Genomic DNA, 18,782 nt, shown 5'->3' on the forward strand with positions numbered 1-18,782 from the left:
GCAGAATACTGTGCCCCAGGATGGTTCCGTAGCCCCCATGTCCACTTGGTCGATTCCAAATTATATTCCTCCATGAGGATCATTTCTGGAACCATCCGTTCCACCCCGGTTCCATGGCTGCCAGTTCTTAGCAACATCGCCCCGCCAGATATTCGTCGGGATGCGGCATCATCTGAGTTCATTTCCCACGTCTACGCTCAACCGGACCTGCCAATATACACGGGTATCTTCGCCCACCCTGTCCAACGCTTGACGTCTCGTCACCCAATCTGGTCCCCTATGCCTACACTGAACTTCTCTGTTCCAGTCTCTTGGAAACAGAGTTGGCAGTCAGCTGAGGTAAAGAACAAACACCTCATCACAGACCCCTGCAAGCATCAACCCGGCTTTGACCTAGCACGTTATGATCGGGCCCTCCTCAATCGCTATCGAACAGGCCATGGCCGGTGTGCCGCTATGTTCCATCGCTGGGGAGCCAGAGACGACCCGAACTGCCCCTGCGGCTCCAGACAGACTATGACCCACATAGTCAACGACTGCCACCTCTCCAGATTCAAAGGAGGTCTCGAAACTTTACGTCAGGCTCAACCTGATGCTGTTGACTGGCTACGGAAGAAGGGCAAACGCTAGAAGAAGAAGAAGATGGGCAAGTCGGAATTCCTCACCATGACGGGCAAGAGCCTTTAGCTTCCTCATGTCCTGCCGGCTCTTCAGTCTGGAACAATGACATCCAGCTCCTTGCTGCGGGCTCTGCTCCCTCTCTCCATTCACATCAGCTGCTCCCTCTGGCTCCCACTCCAGTTCTGACTTGGACAACAGTCGCTCCCTTCAGGAAGCCTTCCAGGGTCTACTGCCCTGGACTAAGTGCCCCTCTGTGTTTGTCCATAGCACCCACCAGTGGCCTGTTGGCTGACCCCGTGTTCCTGACCCTTGAGCTGTGTGGAGGTTTAGCAGTGGTGCAGCTGCTATGTACTCATCTCTGTCCGGGAAGGTTGTCCCGGCCCAGGCATGTGGCTTGAGAAGGGACACAGGTGGAGCTGTGGAGGTGGAAGGGGACACACTCCTGTACAGCCAGATCAGCCCCACCAGCCCTGGCGATCATGGGCTCCAGGACAGCACAGAGTGGCTGCCCAGGCCTGTGGGCTGGTGGGCTGGCGGGCTGGCTCCAGGGCTGTCATGAACACACCTGGGGTCCTTGGAGTTCCCAGCACCAGAGGATGGGGTGACGGGGGGGGGGGGGTTTGAGAGGTTTCTACATTCAGTAAAAGGGGGTTTACAGCAGCCTGAACAGAGCAGATCAGAGAAAGCGGTCTACCAGCGTCAGGGGGCTGGCTCAGCAACAGAGCCTGTGGCCTGCCTGCATGAGGTCCGAGTTTGACCCCTGGCAGCGCATATACCGGGGTTACGCTCTGCTTCTCTTTCACAGAATCTTTTCTGAAAGGAAGCAAGGCTGGGGAGACAGCTTAATGGACTTTCATGCCTGAGGGTCAGAGGTCCCAGGTTCAATCCCCAGCACCACCATAAGCCAGAACGGAGCAGTGTGCTGGACAAGGAAGGAAGGGAGGAAGGAAGGCTGGATGAAAAGCAGCAATCTACTGGTTAGCTCGCTGAGGCACTGGCTAGGCTAAACGGAGTCAGAGAACAAACTGTGCGGTACTTCCAGGTGGAGGTGACAGACCTGCCGGGACATCTTCTGGAAGAAGATACTCAGAGGCTAGTCAGCTGCAGGCGCTGGAGGCCGGGGCAGGAAGAGAAGGGTCAAGCTAGTGGCAGAAAGGAGTGAACCCCTTAGCTTTGACGCAGGTCTAATTATATATTTTTATTTATTTTGGATGGAGACAGAAAACGAAAGGGAAAGGGGCGATAGGGGGAGAGAAAGCTGCAGCAGTGCTGCAGCACCCGTGAAGCTTTCCCCCGCAGACCTGGGACTTGAACTAGGTACTCAGTCACGGGGGCTCTCACATAGGTCTCTTGATCATTTTTGCAGTGTTTGCAGTTGAAGAAGGTTTTATTGCCAACAGGGTTATGGCTCAATGCCTGCATGGCAACTCCACCACCCCCAACAGCCTTTTGTTCCCCCATTTGATAGATGGTGAGAGGGAGAGAGAGAAGACACCTGGAATGCTGCCTCACCACTTAGGACATCTACCCGCTGCAGGTGGGGACCAGGGGCTTAAACCTGGGTCGTGATGCGTGGTGACTAATATGGACTCTGCCAGGTGTACCCCACCTGAACCTTTTTTTTTCTTGTTTGGAATGAGAATAGAGAAAAGGGGCACAATTCTTCATCTACCTAAAGCTTTTCTGTCAAAATATTTGTATTGTATTTCCAAATCATAAGTTTGTAAAATTTTAATATTTATTTATTTATTTATTTATTCCTTTTTTGCTACCCTTGTTTTATTGTTGTAGTTATTATTGTTGTTATAGCTGATGTCATCGTTGTTATAGATGTTGTCATTGTTGTATAGGACAGAGAGAAATGGAAAGAGGAGGGGAAGACAGAGAGGAGGAGAGAAAGACAGACACCTGCAGACCTGCTTCACTGCTTGTGAAGCGACTCCCCTGCAGGTGGGGAGCCGGGGGCTCGAACTGGGATCCTTAAAGCAGGTCCTTGCGCTTCGCACCATGTGCGTTTAACCTGCTGCGCTTCTGCCCGACCCCCAGAAAACAGACATTTTTTTGCATACCTTTTCCTGGGTTAAAATTTCTAGGGATGGGCGGAGGGTAGATAGCATAATCATGATGTAAAGAGACTCTCAAGCCTGAGGCTCCAAAGTCCCAGGCTCAATCTCCCACACCACCATAAAGCAGAGCTGAGCAGTGGTCTGCTGGGGTTGGGAGGTAGGAGGAATTCTAAGGACAGCAAAAGAAACTTTCATAATGAATATAAATGTAAGTGAAAAAAATAAATAAATAACAGGCACATAATTTGAGAACTAGCTTATTTATTATTTAGCAGGCTTTCTTTCGATCTCCAATCATCGCAGAGACGTACTGGACCATAATCGGGTGTGCTCGCGGACTTCTGCTGCAGTTGTTTGAAGACACTCTCTGGCTGGGGCACTTGTAAGGGTTCAGTTCTTACAACTGTTTCGCAATTACAAAAAGCTGCTGGTTTCCACTTTTTTACACTCAAAGGGGGCCTCTTTCATTCTACCACATGGGGGCTCATCTAGGGTTAATCAGAGTGCTAATGCTGTAAGCTTGCCAAAGGCTTATCCTTTACAAGGGTATAAATGTGGACCATTCAAGTTGCCTGATGTATAAGTAAGAGACCTACGCAAAGCCTGTTATATAGGCAAAATGTCCCAAGGCCAAGGCAAAAAAAAAAAAAAAAACCTTTTTTTTTTTTTTACAAGAAAGTGCAACTGCAGGGTCTTTTGAGGTGACCTTCTAGACGGTTCCGTGGGGGAACTTAAGTCGTTTGGCTCAGAGAGTTGAGTTCCTTGTGAGGAATGAAATTTCTTCCTAGAAGAATGTAAGGCACCATCACAGGCAGCTTTCTGAAAAGGACCCATTTGCTTGTGGCCACACAAGAGACAAAGCCGGACTTCAGAGTGATGGTGGCTTTTGGATTTGATATAAGTTGCAGGAGAATTTGACAGAGCTTTTACTTCAGGACATCAGGTCATATGCTCACGTGACACTGAGAAGTTAAAGCGAGTTTGTCTAACCCAACACTGAGAGTGGGCTTGAGGCTAACCAAGCAGGAGACAGTTGGAAGTGTCATCACATTTACTTCAGTACTTTTTTTCTTTTCAGGTCAAATCTCAATACTTGCAAATAAATCATTAAAAATATAACATTTTCTGTGTTTCTTTTCAGTCATTTACAGAGTTAGTGGGTGACGGTGGGGAACTCTGGTGCTGCCTTCTGTCACACTCCGTCAGATTTTCAGCATCTGCTCGGCTACTGCGAGCTGGCAGAGGAAGTTCTCAGTCGCCGGGGGGAAGCGTCTTTGCTTCAGTGCCGCAAAATTGAGGACTCGCTTCTCTCCATCGCCAGAAGCTTCTGAAAATGGTGCCAGGTTGGTGAAGATTTCTCTGGTTTTGAGGGAAATATCCTTTCAAAGAGCAGGAAGATAAACAAAATGTAAGCACTTGCAAGAATGATTAGCTCCTATATTTGGATAAAATTCTTTCCGTTATTATTCAAAGCTTATCAGGCCAATGTTATTTATAAATTAAGAAATGTGAACCAGGGTGGGTGGGGATAATAGCATAATGGTTATGCAAAAAGACATTCATGCCTGAGGCTCCAAAGTCCCAGGTTCAATCTCTACCACCACCACAAGCCAGAGCTGAACAGTGCTCTGGTAAAAAAAAAAAAAAAAAAAAGGAGTTGGACAGTAGCGCAGCGGGTTAAGTGCACGAGGCATGAAGCGCAAGGACCGGCATAAGGATCCCAGTTTGAGCCCCCAGCTCCCCACATGCAGGGGAGTCGCTTCACAGGCAGTGAAGCAGGTCTGCAGGTGTCTATCATTCTCTCTCCCCCTCTCTGTCTTCCCCTCTTCTCTCCATTTCTCTCTGTCCTAACAATGACGACATCAATAACAACAACAATAACTACAACAACAATGAAAAACAAGGGCAACAAAAGGGAAAATAAATAAATAAAATATATTTTTAAAAAATGTGAAACAGGCTTAAAATATCTTAGAAAACTAGGTTAAGGGGGCCAGGCGGTGGTGCACCTAGTTAAAAAAGCACACATTATAGGCGCAAGGACCCTGGTCCCCACCTGCTTCACAAGTGGTTAGGCAGAGCTGCAGGTGTCTCACTGTCTCTCTAACTTCCCCTCCCCTCTCAATTTCTCTGTCTCTAACCAATAATAAATAAATTTTAAAAACAATACCAGGGTGAGCCCGGCTCCCACTGCATTCAAGGAAGCTTTGGGGCTGTGACTTCTTTCCCTCTTGTCGCTAGCTGAAAAATTCAGCCCAGAGCACTAAAGCCCAGAGATGACTACAACAAATTCAGTGTAACAGATTATTATTTTTTACCAGAACACTGCTCAGCTCTGGCTTATGGTGGTACAGGGGACTGAACCTGGGACTTCAGAGCTTCAGGCATGAGAACCTCTTTGCATAACCATTATGCTATCTCTCCCCCTGCCCCGATTTTTATTTTATTTTATTCATTTATATTGTTTAGTGCCAGGGAATAAAATTCCAGGCCTTGTGCGTGTGTGATAGGAATAAGTGGCTTTTTTTTCCTCTACCTCCAGAGCCCTGCTCATCTTCTGTCTGAGCTAAGACACACACACAAACACATACACACACTCTCTCTCCCTCTCCCTCTCTAAGCTAGAAGACTAAAGCCTGCATTACCTGTATCACTTGGCTGTCCGATTTCTCTGGATCTTCTGCAGACTGGACAATGAGCTGGCCAATTTCTCTGTGCAGTTTGCCCATTGTCATGGCCTCTGGTGACATCAGGAAGAAAATGTGTGAATATTTCAAAGTTTACATGTACACGATGAAAAATAATTATGCACTCTGTGAGAAAGCTTGGAATATAAACAGCAAGCACTTTCACAAAGCAGCGGCCACCTCCCCTGCATCTCTAAGTTACTACTAAACAGAAAAATGGCAAAAAAAAAAAAAAAAAGAAAGAAAGAAAGAAATATGGCAATGTGCTTGGGGGAGGGGAGGGAGGCAAGCTCGACACTGCTGTACTGCAGCCCCAAAATGAAAGCATGCGATCATCACCCCAGACTGCTGTTCCACACCCACTGACAGGAAAGAATCTTCCTTTCTCTTTTTAGACAAAGTCCAAGGAAAAATGACAAGCAGTGATGGCTGTGACTCTGCAAACAAAAGCCTGGGGCTGGGGAGATAGCTTAATGGTTATACAAAATCCTTTTAAATCTGAGGCTCTGAAGTCCCAGGTTCAATCCCCAGCACCACCACAAGACAGGACTGAGCAGTATTCTAGTCTCTTTCTCTCTTGTGGTATCTTTCCCTCTGTATCTACTCTTTGTCAGTAAAATAAACTAAATAAAGATATTGAAAGAAAGAAAGAAGAAAGAAAGAAAGAAAGAAGAAAAAGAAAAAAGAAAGAAAGAGAGAGAGAAAGAAAGAAAGAAAGAAAGAAAGGAAGGAAGGAAGGAAGGAAGGAAGGAAACAGCCTGGCTTTTTCGGACCAGGGCTTTCCTGACTAAGAATTCAACTCTATCTTTCTGGTGAGGAGACTGTGAGAGAAGCATTTCCTGTCAGTTTTGCAGGAGTCAGGAGAAAGTTCAGCATGAAAAGGCCCTCAGAAATGAGTGAGGGTGGGGGAGACAGCATAATGGTTATGCAAACAGATTCTCAAGCCTGAGGCTCTAAAGTCCTAAATTCAATCCCCCACACCACTATAAGCCAGAGCTGAGCAGTGCTTGGTGTTAAAAAAAAAAAAAAAAGTTAGTGAAGTGTTGGTATGCTTCTAAATTCTGCTTATAAGACCTTCTGTTTAGATCATCACATTAGGTTCCCTTGTATTACTTACGATGTGCTCTATTTACATAATCACTGTTTTACCTGGGTCCCTCCCTGCCTGCAGGGTATTGGTTTAATCCCCACTAGTTAGATGTTCTGTTCCGCTCTTTTTTTGCTCCGCCCCTCTCCTAGTCATTTCCTTTCCCTTGTCACTTTGGTGAAGAGATGCATAAAAGGCGATGTATCTGGTTAATAAACGAGATACTGCTTCCCAGCTCAGCCATGAGTCCCTGGTCGTCTCTCTACCGCCCGTGAAGCTAGCCCAGCCCAGCAGTGAAAGTGCGGCCTAGGAGGTGGTGAAGTGGATAAAGCATTGGGCCCTCAAGCATGAAGTTCTGAGTTTGATTCCTAGCACTGGATATGCCAGAGTGATGCTCTGGTTCTTAATCTCTCATTAATTAAAAGAAAAAAAGCGAAGGGAACGGTCTGAGATCAATGATACAGTTTGCTACTTCCTGCAGGAGGAGAGTAAGAGAAGTTTGGCAGACAGTAAGGGACAAACTGCACTTAGGGTGGGGGAAGATGGCTGCCGCAGCACAGGCGACTGGCAAAAGCTAAGTTTCATAAGCTCTTAGGAAAGGCCCTATTTCTTAAAGACTGGAATCTGTGTTTTGAAATTTTCACTCTGAACGTGTGCTGTTTGTATAAAGAGAATGAAAAGAAAATTGGTTCTGCTTCCGCTAATTTGAAGTTGCCAAATAAAACTGACAAGATGAGAATCTAGCAAACAAAACCCCCCTGGCTGGTGAATGTTTGACTACTTCCAACTTGAGGAGAATGAAATGACGGCGTGTGTTTGTGTGTGTGTGTGGGGGGGGGTCGGGCGGTAGCGCAGTGGGTTAAGTGCACATGGCGCAAAGTGCCAGGTCTGGCTCAAGGATCCTGGTTTGAGTCCCCCGCTCCCCACCTGTGGGGGGGGAAGGGGTGTCGCTTCACGAACAGTGAAGCAGGTCTGCAGGTATCTATCTTTCTCTCCCCCTCTCTGTCTTCCCCTCCTCTCTCCATTTCTCTCTGTCCTAGCCAACAAAGATGGCATCAATAACAACAACAATAATAATAACCACAACAATGATAAAACAACAAGGGCTACAAGAGGGGGGGGAAAAAATAACCTGCAGGAGCAGTGGATTCCTGGTGCAGGCACCGAGCCCCAGCAATAACTCTGGAGACAAAAAAAAAAAAAAAAAATCATTCACAGAACAATGTTAATCTGTGAAGACATCCACACACCTTGCTGCTTCTTCCTCCAAGAGAGGGAGCACACCTTTGTGTCCTTAAATGTGGACAGCACTTAATGACTCTCCTCAAGCCAACACAATGATGGTGTATGGCTCCAAGGCCAGGTCATAAGAGGCACTGCGGTCAGTCTGTCTCTCTGTGAGGAAGGAAATATTTGTGTTTTAAATCACCAAGTTTTGGGGCAGAGAAGTTAGCATATTGGTTATGCAGAAAGCTTTCATTCCTGAGACTGAAGCCTGAAGTTCAATCCCCTGGGCACTGAAAGCCAAAGCTGAGTTATGCTCTGGTAAATAAATAAATAATAAGTAAATCTATAACAAATAAATCACCAAGTTAAATGATTTGTTGGGCCTAGGGATATGGTTCAACAGGTAGAAGACACACATCTCACCATGCGCGAGGCCCTGGGCTAAATCCCTACCACCAGATGAGGCTGCCATGGCCGCACCAAGGGAACTCCATGGATGATGGAATGGCACTTTGATGTCTCCACTTCTCTCTCTCAAAACACAGAATCAAACATTGGGCGCTGGTGGTAGTGTCCCTGGCTGAGTGCACATGTTACAGTGCACAAGGACCTGGGTTCAAGCCCCTGGTCCCCACCTGTAAGGGATAAGCATCACAAGTGGTGAAGCAGTGCTACAGGTGTCTCTCTGTCTCTCTCCCTCTCTATCTCCCACTTCCTCTCAATTTCTGTTTCTTTTCTTTATATTTTATTTATTGAGAAAGATAGGAGGAGAGAAAGAACCAGCCATCACTCTGGTACATGTGCTGCCGGGGATTGAACTCAGAACCTCATGCTTGAGAGTCCAATGCTTTATCCACTGCGCCACCTCCCGGACCACAACTGCTTCTATCCAACAGACAAATAAATAAAATAAATTTTAAAAAGTTGTTGGAGAAAAATTGTCTGGGGGTGTGAGTGAGCTCTGTGGTAACCTGTATGAATAAGGCCTGAATTCTGAATTCTTTTTGTGGATAGAACAGAGAAATTGGGAGGGGATGATAGACACCTCCAGACCTGCTTTACCACTTGTGAAACAACTCCTTTGTAAGTAGGGAACTGGGGGCTTGAACCAGGATCCTTGCACAGATCCTTGTGCTTCATACCATGTGTGCACTTAACACGGTACGCCACTGCCCAGCCTACACCTGAGTTCATTCTTTTTTAAAATGTTTGTGTTGGGGGTCGGGCGGTCGCACAGCGGGTTAAGCGCATGTGGCACAAAGCTCAAGGACTGGCGTAAGGATCCTGGTTCGAACCTCCGGCTCCCCACCAGCCAGGGAGTCGCTTTACAGGCAGTGAAGCAGGTCTGCAGGTGTCTGTCTTTCTCTCCCCCTCTCTGTCTTCCCCTCCTCTCTCCATTTCTCTCTGTCCTATCCAACGAGTGACATCAACAACTGTTGCTGAGGAGTTATTCTGATGCAGTCTCCGCCCCCAGGATTTTCTATGCCCCGCTAAATCCTAGAGTGCCCCCTTTCAACCAATCCTGGCCCTACACGTCACCCCTGGTTGTCACCCAATAAAATGCCCCCTCACCCCTCCCCTCTCTCTCTCTGGGCTCTTGGCTCTCCCTCTCTGAGGTCTCGCTCCCTGCTCTCCCCCCCCCCGTGGTCGGCCATTGCTGGCTGGCTCCACGTGGTCTGAACCAAACCTCCCCCCCATCCTATTATAAAGATTTGTGTACCCCTTTGCTCTGGACGTCCGCTCTCTTCTCCGCGGTGCAGCCCGACACCAGACCACCGCAACAACAAACAACAATAATGACCACAACAAGGCTACAACAAGGGCAACAAAAGGGGGAAAAAAAAAAGTGGCCCCCAGGAGTAGTGGATTCATGGTGCAGGCACCGAGCCCCAGTAATAACCCTGGAGGCAAAAAAAAACAAAAAAACATTTGTGTTATCTTTATCTATTGGACAGAGATGGCCAGAATTCGAGAGGGAAGGGAATGATAAGAGAGGAGAGAGACAGAGAGACACCTGCAGCCCTGCTTCACCACTTGCAAAGCATTCCCACTTGCAGGTGGGAACCAGGGGCTCGAACCTGGAGCCTTGCACATTATAACATATGCGCTCAACCAGGTGCACCACCGCCTGGCACCGAGTTCATTCTTTAGAAGATATAAAAATAGGGAGTCTATCTTTTCTCTTTTTTCCTCTCCTTTTCTTTTTTTTCTTTTCCCTTTTTTTTTTATTATTTATTTATTTATTTATTTATTTATTCCTCTCCTTTTCTTTCTTTTTAAAGATTGTATTTATTTATGAGAAAGATAGGAGAGAAAAAGAACCAACCAGGCATCACTCTGGCACATGTGCTGCCGGGGATCGAACTCAGGACCTCAAGCTTGAGAGTCCAAAGCTTTATCATTGCACCACCTCCTGGACCACCTATCTCTTTCATGAATAAATAAACAAATCCTTTAAAAATAAATAAATAAAACCAAAGGGATTTGCTATATAGCAGCCAAAGAAGTTCATTACATCTCATTTAGACATTAAGTGGAGTAACGAGTTTCCTAGGCCATCCACTGTGCTCCCATGCCCTGCGCACTCGGGACGTGTAACTGACAGGACTGCAAACAAGCACAGTGCTCAGGGCCAGGTGGTGGCACATCTAGTTGAGCACACGTGACAATGGGCAAGGACCTGGGTTTGAGCCACTGGCCCCCACCTGCAGGGAGGAAGCTTTGTGAGTGGTGAGGCAGTGCTGCAGATGTCTGTCTCTCTTTCTATCACTCCCCTCTCAATTTCTGCCTGTCTCTATCCAATAAATAAATAGACAATAAAAAATTTTGAAAATTTAAAGGCAGGGGTAGATAGCATAATGATTATGCAAAGACTCTCATGCCTGAGGCTCCAAAGTCTTAGGTTCAATTCCCCACACCACCATAAGCTGAGCAGTGCTCTGGTAAAAAAAAATAAAATAAAATTGAAAACTAAACAAACAAACAAACAAAAACACTAGGAAAACCTACAGCCTCAGGACAACAGTTTATACCTCTCAAAAAAAGTGGGTTTTAGAGAATCAGAATAGATACAGTGCTAGGTGAGGGTAGACAGCATGATGGTTATGCAAACAGATTCTCATGCCTGAGGCGCCAAAGTCCCAGGTTCAATCCCCAGCACCGTCATAAACCAGAGCTGAGCAAAAAAAAAAAAAAAAAAACACAACTGCTTGGCACAAAACCCAACAGAGAACTGACCTTTCGCGAGTGGAGTGATGGTGATCTCGCTCTCTGCCAGATTCACGAATACGTCATAGAGGTCTGATCGGTCACTCACCTCTGGGTCCACAAATCCGGCGACATACCCTGCAGCAGAGAGAGGTCAAGACTGCTGGAGCACGACGGAGTCACGCTGGGAACATCTCAAACACAGCAAAAGGGCATCCGTGCCCACCTGGGTGGGGGGAGTTTCACAAGTTTCCCCCTTCCCATTCCATTTCTCAGCACGCTCATAGCAGGAAGGCCAGGCAGGGCCCTGGGGCAGCCGCGTCCGCAGGCACTGTGCCTACCTGGGCATTTCTGCAGGGCATCCAGCTCATCAGTGTCCAGATGCACGTAGGAGTGGAGTACGGTCCAGTCCTGGCGGTGCCACACCAGGGCGGGCAGGGTCCTAAGGGACCAATCAGAATTCAGAAGGCTGCCAGGCCCCCAACACTCAGCCTGCCCTCTGCCCACTAAGAGCCAGAGAGCCGTCAGGACCTGCAGCTCTGACTGATGTCAAACAATACTTTACACTGTGCTTTGGGGGAGGGGAGCTTCAGACTGGCTCCAAGAAGTTTCAGAAGACCTCCCTGCTGCTGAACGGCCCACTCTGCAAACTAATGAGAGGGCGTTGGGGTGCGGGGGTTCAGAGTGGACCCTGCAAGCAGGAAGTCTTTCTGAGCTTCTCATTTTTTTAAAAAAATATTTTTATTTATTCATTAATGAGAAATGATAGGAGAGAAAGAACCAGACATCACTCTGGTACGTGTGCTGCCGGGGATTGAACTCAGGACCTCATGCTTGAGAGTCTAGTGCTTTAGCCACTGTGCCACCTCCCAGACCACTGAGCTTCTCATTTTATACTGGAAATTCCATCAGTGGTTAAGTGAGGTGGTTCAGTGGGTAGAGCACAAGACTTGTGTGAGCGAAGCCCTGGGCTCATATGCTGGACTGCGTCCGTGCTCCGCCCTTCGTATACAGACATTTCATTCACTGGTTTATTTTTATTTATTTATTTTTAATATTTAATTCATTAATTAATTTCCCTTTTTTTGTTGCCCTTGTTGATTTTATCACTGTTGTGGTTATTATTGTTGTTATTGATGTTGTTGTTGCCATATAGGACAGAGAGAAATGAAGAAAGGAGGGGAAGACAGAGATGGGGAGAGAAAGACAGACACCTGGGAGTCGGGCAGTAGTGCAGCGGGTTAAGCACAGATGGCACACAGGCTAAAGGATCCCAGTTCGAGCCCCCAGCTCCCCACCTGCAGGGGAGTTGCTTCACAGGCAGTGAAGCAGGCCTGCAGGTGGCTTTCTCTCCCACTCTCTGTCTTCCCCTACTCTCTCGATTTCTCTCTGTCCTATCCAACAACAATGACATAAATAACAATAACAACAACAACAACAACAATGATAAACAACAAGGGCAACAAAAGGGGAAAAATAGCCTCCAGGAGCAGTGGATTCTAGTGCAGGCACCGAGCCCCAGCAATAACCCTGGAGGCAAACATATATAGAGATATAGATACATATATAAGAAGGGGGAAAAATAGCCTCCAGGAGCAGTGGATTCTAGTGCAGGCACCGAGCCCCAGCAATAACCCTGGAGGCAAACATATATAGAGATATAGATACATATATAAGAAGGGGGAAAAATAGCCTCCAGGAGCAGTGGATTCTAGTGCAGGCACCGAGCCCCAGCAATAACCCTGGAGGCAAACATATATAGAGATATAGATACATATATAAGAAGGGGGAAAAAAGACCACAGAGAACAATGGTGCAAAAAAATCTGGTGACCAAATGAAGAGTCAGGTAACAGCAGCTTCGGCAGTAGCTGAGCTGACAGCGCTGTGCCCCCATTCCTGAGGCTCCTCGCTCAGTCCCCAGCACCACATGTAACAGAGTGATGGTCTGGTTTCTCCCTCACTCCCTCTCTCTCCCTCTCGTGTAAAACCACACATTCTTTCTCTCTCCCCATTCATGGGCTGGGAGAGGCGTCTCAGTGCCACAGCACAGCATTTGCGGGTCTTAGGCCCCAGGAGGCCTGGACTCAACTCTATGCAGTGCTATATATAAAACCAAGCTTAGCAGTGCTCCATTCTCACTCTTATTCTCATAAAGGTTAAGTAAATGAAACCTTTTTAACATGTAAATAAATCGTGCCAAATTGAGAATGAAAGAACAAGTTAGAGTTGGCAAAGAAAAAAGCTAAAAAAGAAAAAGCCTCCGTTTACTATAAAAATAAGAACATCTGGTCAGATTGCACAGAAGGAACAACTTCCCTAAAACAAGGGGCACATGGCGTCTTGCGGGGACGGTAGCTCACACGTGCCCCTCTGTGGCTGTGTCCACAGCGCCCGTGAGAGCGGAGGAGCTGTGGCAGACCAGAGGGTGACAGGCTAAAATATCTACTCTCTGGCAAGATGCTGCAGACTTCCTGCTTTGACCTGTTCATATTTCCAAACTTTAAAAAGACTCTGTGCAGGGGACTCTGTTTGGGCGGTAGTGCAACGGGTTAAGCGCAGGTGGCGCAAAGCGCAAGGACCGACATAAGGATCCCGGTTCCAGCCCCCGGTTAGCCACCTGCAGGGGAGTCACTTCACAGGCGGTGAAGCAGGTCTGCAGGTATCTGTCTTTCTCTCCCCCTCTCTGTCTTTCCCTCCTCTCTCCATTTCTCTCTGTCCTAGCCAACAATGGCGACATCAATAACAACAATAATAATCACTACAACAAAACAACATAGGGCAACAAAAGGAAATAAATAGATAAAAAAAAAGTACTCTGTTCAAAGTCAGTGGCCTTGAATTCCTTAAACCGAGTAGTTTCTCCGCAGCCTCACACAATCTATTTATACTGTATGTGCAATAGAGGAGAGAGCAAATAGTGAGGGGGAGAGTCGCAGCCCGGCTGGCTCCAACAAAGTTCACACTTCCAGGTGGGTGGAGGAGACCTTACCTTGTGAACTCCTGGACAGCTTCTATCTTGGGGTGATAGACGACAACTCTTTTCTTTAGCATCAGCGCCATGTGTAAGATCACAGTTTCCATGCCAAACTGAGCTACGATGTCTTAAAATAAAAAGGGAGAAACAAGCATGAGACTGCACTGAACCTAAGGGAGCCCGGCTTTGATGACCATACTTTTTCCCACCACAGCTCTGCTCAGTTCTGGCTTACGGCGGTGTGGGGACTGAACCTGGCACTTGGGAGGCTCGGGTGGGAGTCTCTTTGCATAACCACTATGCTGTCTTCTCCTACCCAACTCACTCCTCTCCCACCTCCCTCCCTCCCTCCCTTCCCCCCCTTTCTTTTTCCTATTCTAATTGCTAGGACAGAGAGGACTTGAGAGAGGAGGAGGAGATAGGGAGGGAGAGGCACTTGCAGTTCTGCTTCAACACTATGAAGCTATGAAGCAGTTCACTATGAAGCAGTTCTGCTTCAACATTATGAAGCCTGTAGGTAGGGACTTCCCAACTATCTTAAGATTTTATTTTTATTTATCTATTTATTATTTATTAATGATAGAAAGAGAACATCACTTGGGCACCTGTGGCGCTGGGGGTCGAAGCCAGGACCTGAGGCTGGTAATTCTTTTTTTTTTAAATATTTATTTTTATATTTATTTTATTTATTTATTCCCTTTTGTTGCCCTTGTTGTAGTTATTATTGTTGTCATTGTTGTTGGATAGGACAGAGAGAAATGGAGAGGGGAGGGGGAAGACAGAGAGAGGGAGAGAAAGATAGACACCTGCAAGACCTGTTTCACCGCTTGTGAAGCGACACCCCTGCAGGTGGGGAGCCAGGACTTGAACCAGGATCCTTATGCGGGTCCTTGTGCTTAGCGCCACCTGCGCTTAACCCGCTGCGCTACAGCCCGACTCCCGAGGCTGGTAATTCTAATGCCTTATCCAACCTCCTAGTAGGCGAAATACAGCTTTTTTATTATTATTATTTTAAATATTTATATATTTCCCTTTTGTTGCTCTTTTTATTGTTGTTGTAGTTATTATTGTTGTTGTTATTGATGTCGTCGTTGTTGGATGGGACAGAGAGAAACGGAGAGAGGAGGGGAAGACAGAGAGGGGGAGAGAAAGATAGACAACTGCAGACCTGCTTCACCGCCTGTGAAGCGACTCCCCTACAGGTGGGGAGGGGGGGGGAAGGGCTCGAACAGGAATCCTTATTTGAAATACAGCTTTTATCAGAAATTCCTGTCTTATGAATGTAAAATTATATTAACTAAGCGGGATACATGCTGGTGCAAAAACACCATTTTATTTGGGGGTAAGCGGGGGGGGGGGGGGGGGAGGGAGAGCACATATTCACGATGCAGATGCCGACTCCCCCTTTTATTTTTTTATGAAAGAGTTAAACGGGGGGGGGGGGGGGAGGGGGACTGGACAGTAGCACAGCGTCTTAAGCGCACGTGGCGCCAAGCGCAAGGACCCAGGTAAGACTCCCGGTTCAAGCCCCCGGCTCCCCACCTGCCGGGGAGTCGCTTCACAGGCGGTGAAGCAGGTCTGCAGGTGTCTATCTTTCTCTCCCCCTCACTCCATTTCTCTCTGTCCTATCCAACAATGACATCAATAACAACAACAATAACCACAAGGGCAACAAAAGGGGGAAAAATGGCCTCCTGTGGTCTGGGAGGTGGCATAATAAAGCACTGGATTCTCAAGCATGAGGTCCTGAGTTCAATCCCTGGCAGCACATTTACCACAGTGATGTCTAGTTTTCTCTCTCTCTCTTCCTATCTTTCTCATGAATAAATAAATAAAATCTTAAAAAAAAAAAAAAAAAAGGCCTCCAAGAGCAGTGGATTCATGGTGCAGGCACTGAGCCCCAGCAATAACCCTGGAGGAAAAAAAAAAAAAAGAGTTAAACAGAGGGAGATCAGAGCAGGCTTATGGTGATGTGGAGAATTGAACCTGGGACCTCAGAGCCTCAGGTATGAGTCTTTTGCATAACCTTTATTTCTTTTTTTTTTTGTATATATATATATATATATATATATATATATATATATATATATAATTTATTTTTACCTTTGATGGAGCCTGCAAGGTATGCTTTTTGGGCATCAAAGTCCTTATTGAGGAAAGAGCCGTTCTCCTCACTCTGGCATATCCCCTTTGTGAGAACTGCAATGTAACTCTCCATCATCTTCACAGGGCTGCCATGCTTCAGGTACACTCTGCAAGGATGAGAAGCACTTGTGCTTTTAGTTCTGGATAGACCACATGGGAAAAGGCAGTCCAGCTCAGCCTGTGTGTTTCCCAGACTCTAAGCCAACATGCTAATAGGCTTCTGAGTGCATGAATCTTTTCGCAGCATGATAGCTTCTACTGTTCAACTTGAAACTGTGTTTTTAGAAAGCAAAAAATCCGAGATACCTTCAAGGATTCTTTGAAGTCAGCTCGCTCCTTATTCTGGGGAAGCGGCTGTAGCTCACTCGAGCAAGAGAATCATCTATGGACGTGCTGGGGCCCCATTATTCTCGAGAATAGTGTGCCCTCAGTTCTTTTCATGTCTGCACTCACAGCTGGTATGTTAAGTCACAACAACTCTGTTTTACTGCTAGGACTTCCTCTAATAAGAAGGAGTTGGTGCACTGCGCACAGAGAAAGCAGTAATTAGCTGGAGAACCTATGTTTATTATCCGAGTTCCCAGAGGATGCTAAATTTAGGTAATTAAGAAATCAAACTCCATTAGTTCCTAGGATGAAAGGCACACCAGATCTATTCGTCATCAAGTTAAAACTTGCAGAAAATGCTGACGGACAAGTGGCTGTATTTATAGTTCATGTATATAATCAGTCCCTTCTCCTGAAAGCTCTTCCTGTGAGTAACTAGATCTAAATTGTGCTTAAGATGCACAAATGGGTCTATTTAAGCCTTTCAGCAGCTGAAGGGACAGAAAACTGGGAAGAAAATAAAATCATTACGATCACTTGAACATTATATTTATTGTACATTAAGTAAAAAAAAGTAAGTGTTTTAATAGCTCAACAAATGTTGTCAATCAAGGTTTTTCTTTTTCTTTCTTTGCTTCTAGGGTTATCGCTGGGACACTAAAAATCCACTGCTTTATCGTCTATTTTAATTGGATAGGACAGAGAAATTGAGAGGGGTGGAGGAGACAGAGAGGGAGAGAGAACGAGAGACACCTGCAGACCTGCTCTGCCGTTTGTGAAACTTTTCTGCAGGTCGCTCGAACCCACATCCTTGTGTGGGTCCTTGCACTGCTCCTGTGAGTGCTTCAATCATGGTGTAACTGTTTCAGTGCATATATTTAGGTGCTGGGTTTGATATATAACACAAGTTAACCCCATGAACTCACACACACTTACAAAGCAGCTTTGGTAGGACACTAATAGGGCCTAGAAGTTGCCTTGTGTGGAGTGTCGGGAGACAGACTGAGAGGCTGAGCAAAAGGAGAGGAAGGTGACCTAATTCTTACTCATCCGCCTTATTTGAACCATTTTTCTAATTTATTTTTTGGATAGAGAAAGAGAGAAATTGGGTGCCGGGCAGTAGTGCACCAGGTTAAGTGCACATAGTACAAAGCACAAGGACCCCGAGCAAGGATCCCGGTTTGAGCCCCTGGCTCCCCACCTGCAGGGAGACACTTCACAAGCGGTGAAGCAGGTCTGCAGGTGTCTTTCTCTCCCCCCTCTGTTCCCCCACCTTTCTCAGTTTCTCTGTGAGAAATGGCCTCCAGGAGCAGTGGATTCATAGTGGAGGCACCGAGCCCCAGTGAGAACCTTAGAGGCAAAAAAATAAGTAAATAAAGAGAAAGAGGGGGCTGGGCAGTAGCACAGTGGGTTAAGCACACATGGCGCAAAGCGCAAGGGCTGGAGTAAGGATCCTGGTTCAAGCCCCCAGCTCCCCACCTGCAGGGGGGTTGCTTCGCAAGTGGTGAAGCAGGTCTGCAGGTGTCTGTCTTTCTCTCCTCCTCTCTGTCTTCCCTTCCTCTCTCCATTTTTCTCTGTCCTATCCAACAACAACAGCTATGAGAACAGTAACAACTACAACAAGCGCAACAACAAGGGCAACAAAACGGGTGAAGGTGGCCTCTGGGAGCAGTGGATTTGTGGTACAGGCACCGAGCCCCAGTGATAACCCTGGAGGCAAAAAAAAAAAAGAAAAAAAAAAGAAAAGAAAGAAAGAAATTGAGATGGGAAGAGAACGGAGAGAGAGAGAGACACCTACAGCATTGTTTCACCACTCGCGAAGCTTCCCCCTGCAGGGGGCTGAGGGCCTTGCTCCTGGGACCTTGTGGATGGTAATGTGCACTCAGTCAGGTGCACCATCACCTGGACCCCCATTTTGTACTTCAACTATGTGCTCACACCACCACCACCACCACCACCACCACCACCACCGACACCCACTACAACAAAAAGAGTGAGATGATCACAAAATGTATATATTGGGGCCAGGTGTTGGCATACATGGTTGAGCGCACATTTTACCATGCACAAGGACCTACGTTCAAGCCCCCAGTCCTCACCTGTGGGGGGTGGAAAGCATCACTCACAAGTGGTGAAACAGGGCTATAGGAGTCTCTCTCTTCCTGTTTATCTCTTCTCTTCCCCATTTCTCTTTACCCTATCAAATAAATGAATAAAACTTTCCAGTGTCTGCTGTGGGAAGCCTGGCAGACTTGGTTTGGGCTCTGTTAACAGCTGTTCACTCAGTCTGGTCTGACTGCTCCTGGGCAGAGGCTAAATGCTCGGGACACCACTGCATGGGAGGCGACACAGTGTCTTCCACAGTGAGTCGCACGCCCAGAGCTGATCTAAGGATGGTCAACCTTTCTAACTGCTGCAGGCTGAAACACAGCAAGCCTT

At 46.8% G+C, this 18,782-nt stretch overlaps 1 protein-coding gene across 3 annotated transcripts in view; it reads right to left on the reverse strand.

Annotated features, from left to right (window-relative positions):
- Positions 1-2,928: 2,928 nt before the first annotated feature.
- The window catches only part of DENND10 (DENN domain containing 10), a 28,235-nt gene continuing 12,381 nt past the window's right edge, over positions 2,929-18,782 (reverse strand). For 2 of the 3 annotated variants that reach the window (XM_007534692.3, XM_060171209.1), the window contains 6 exons: positions 15,975-16,123; positions 13,887-13,998; positions 11,237-11,337; positions 10,926-11,033; positions 5,333-5,427; positions 2,929-4,066 (listed from right to left, as the gene is read on the reverse strand). In XM_007534692.3, coding sequence (XP_007534754.1) covers positions 3,890-4,066; positions 5,333-5,427; positions 10,926-11,033; positions 11,237-11,337; positions 13,887-13,998; positions 15,975-16,123 — 742 coding nt within the window. In that variant the 3' untranslated portion in view covers positions 2,929-3,889. Of the gene's footprint in view, positions 4,067-5,332; positions 5,428-10,925; positions 11,034-11,236; positions 11,338-13,886; positions 13,999-15,974; positions 16,124-17,616; positions 17,694-18,782 lie in introns of all 3 variants that reach the window. The other variant, XM_060171210.1, reaches the window with a different exon arrangement.

The sequence above is a fragment of the Erinaceus europaeus genome, chromosome 14 (assembly GCF_950295315.1).
Source record: "Erinaceus europaeus chromosome 14, mEriEur2.1, whole genome shotgun sequence".
Lineage (NCBI taxonomy): Eukaryota > Metazoa > Chordata > Mammalia > Eulipotyphla > Erinaceidae > Erinaceus > Erinaceus europaeus.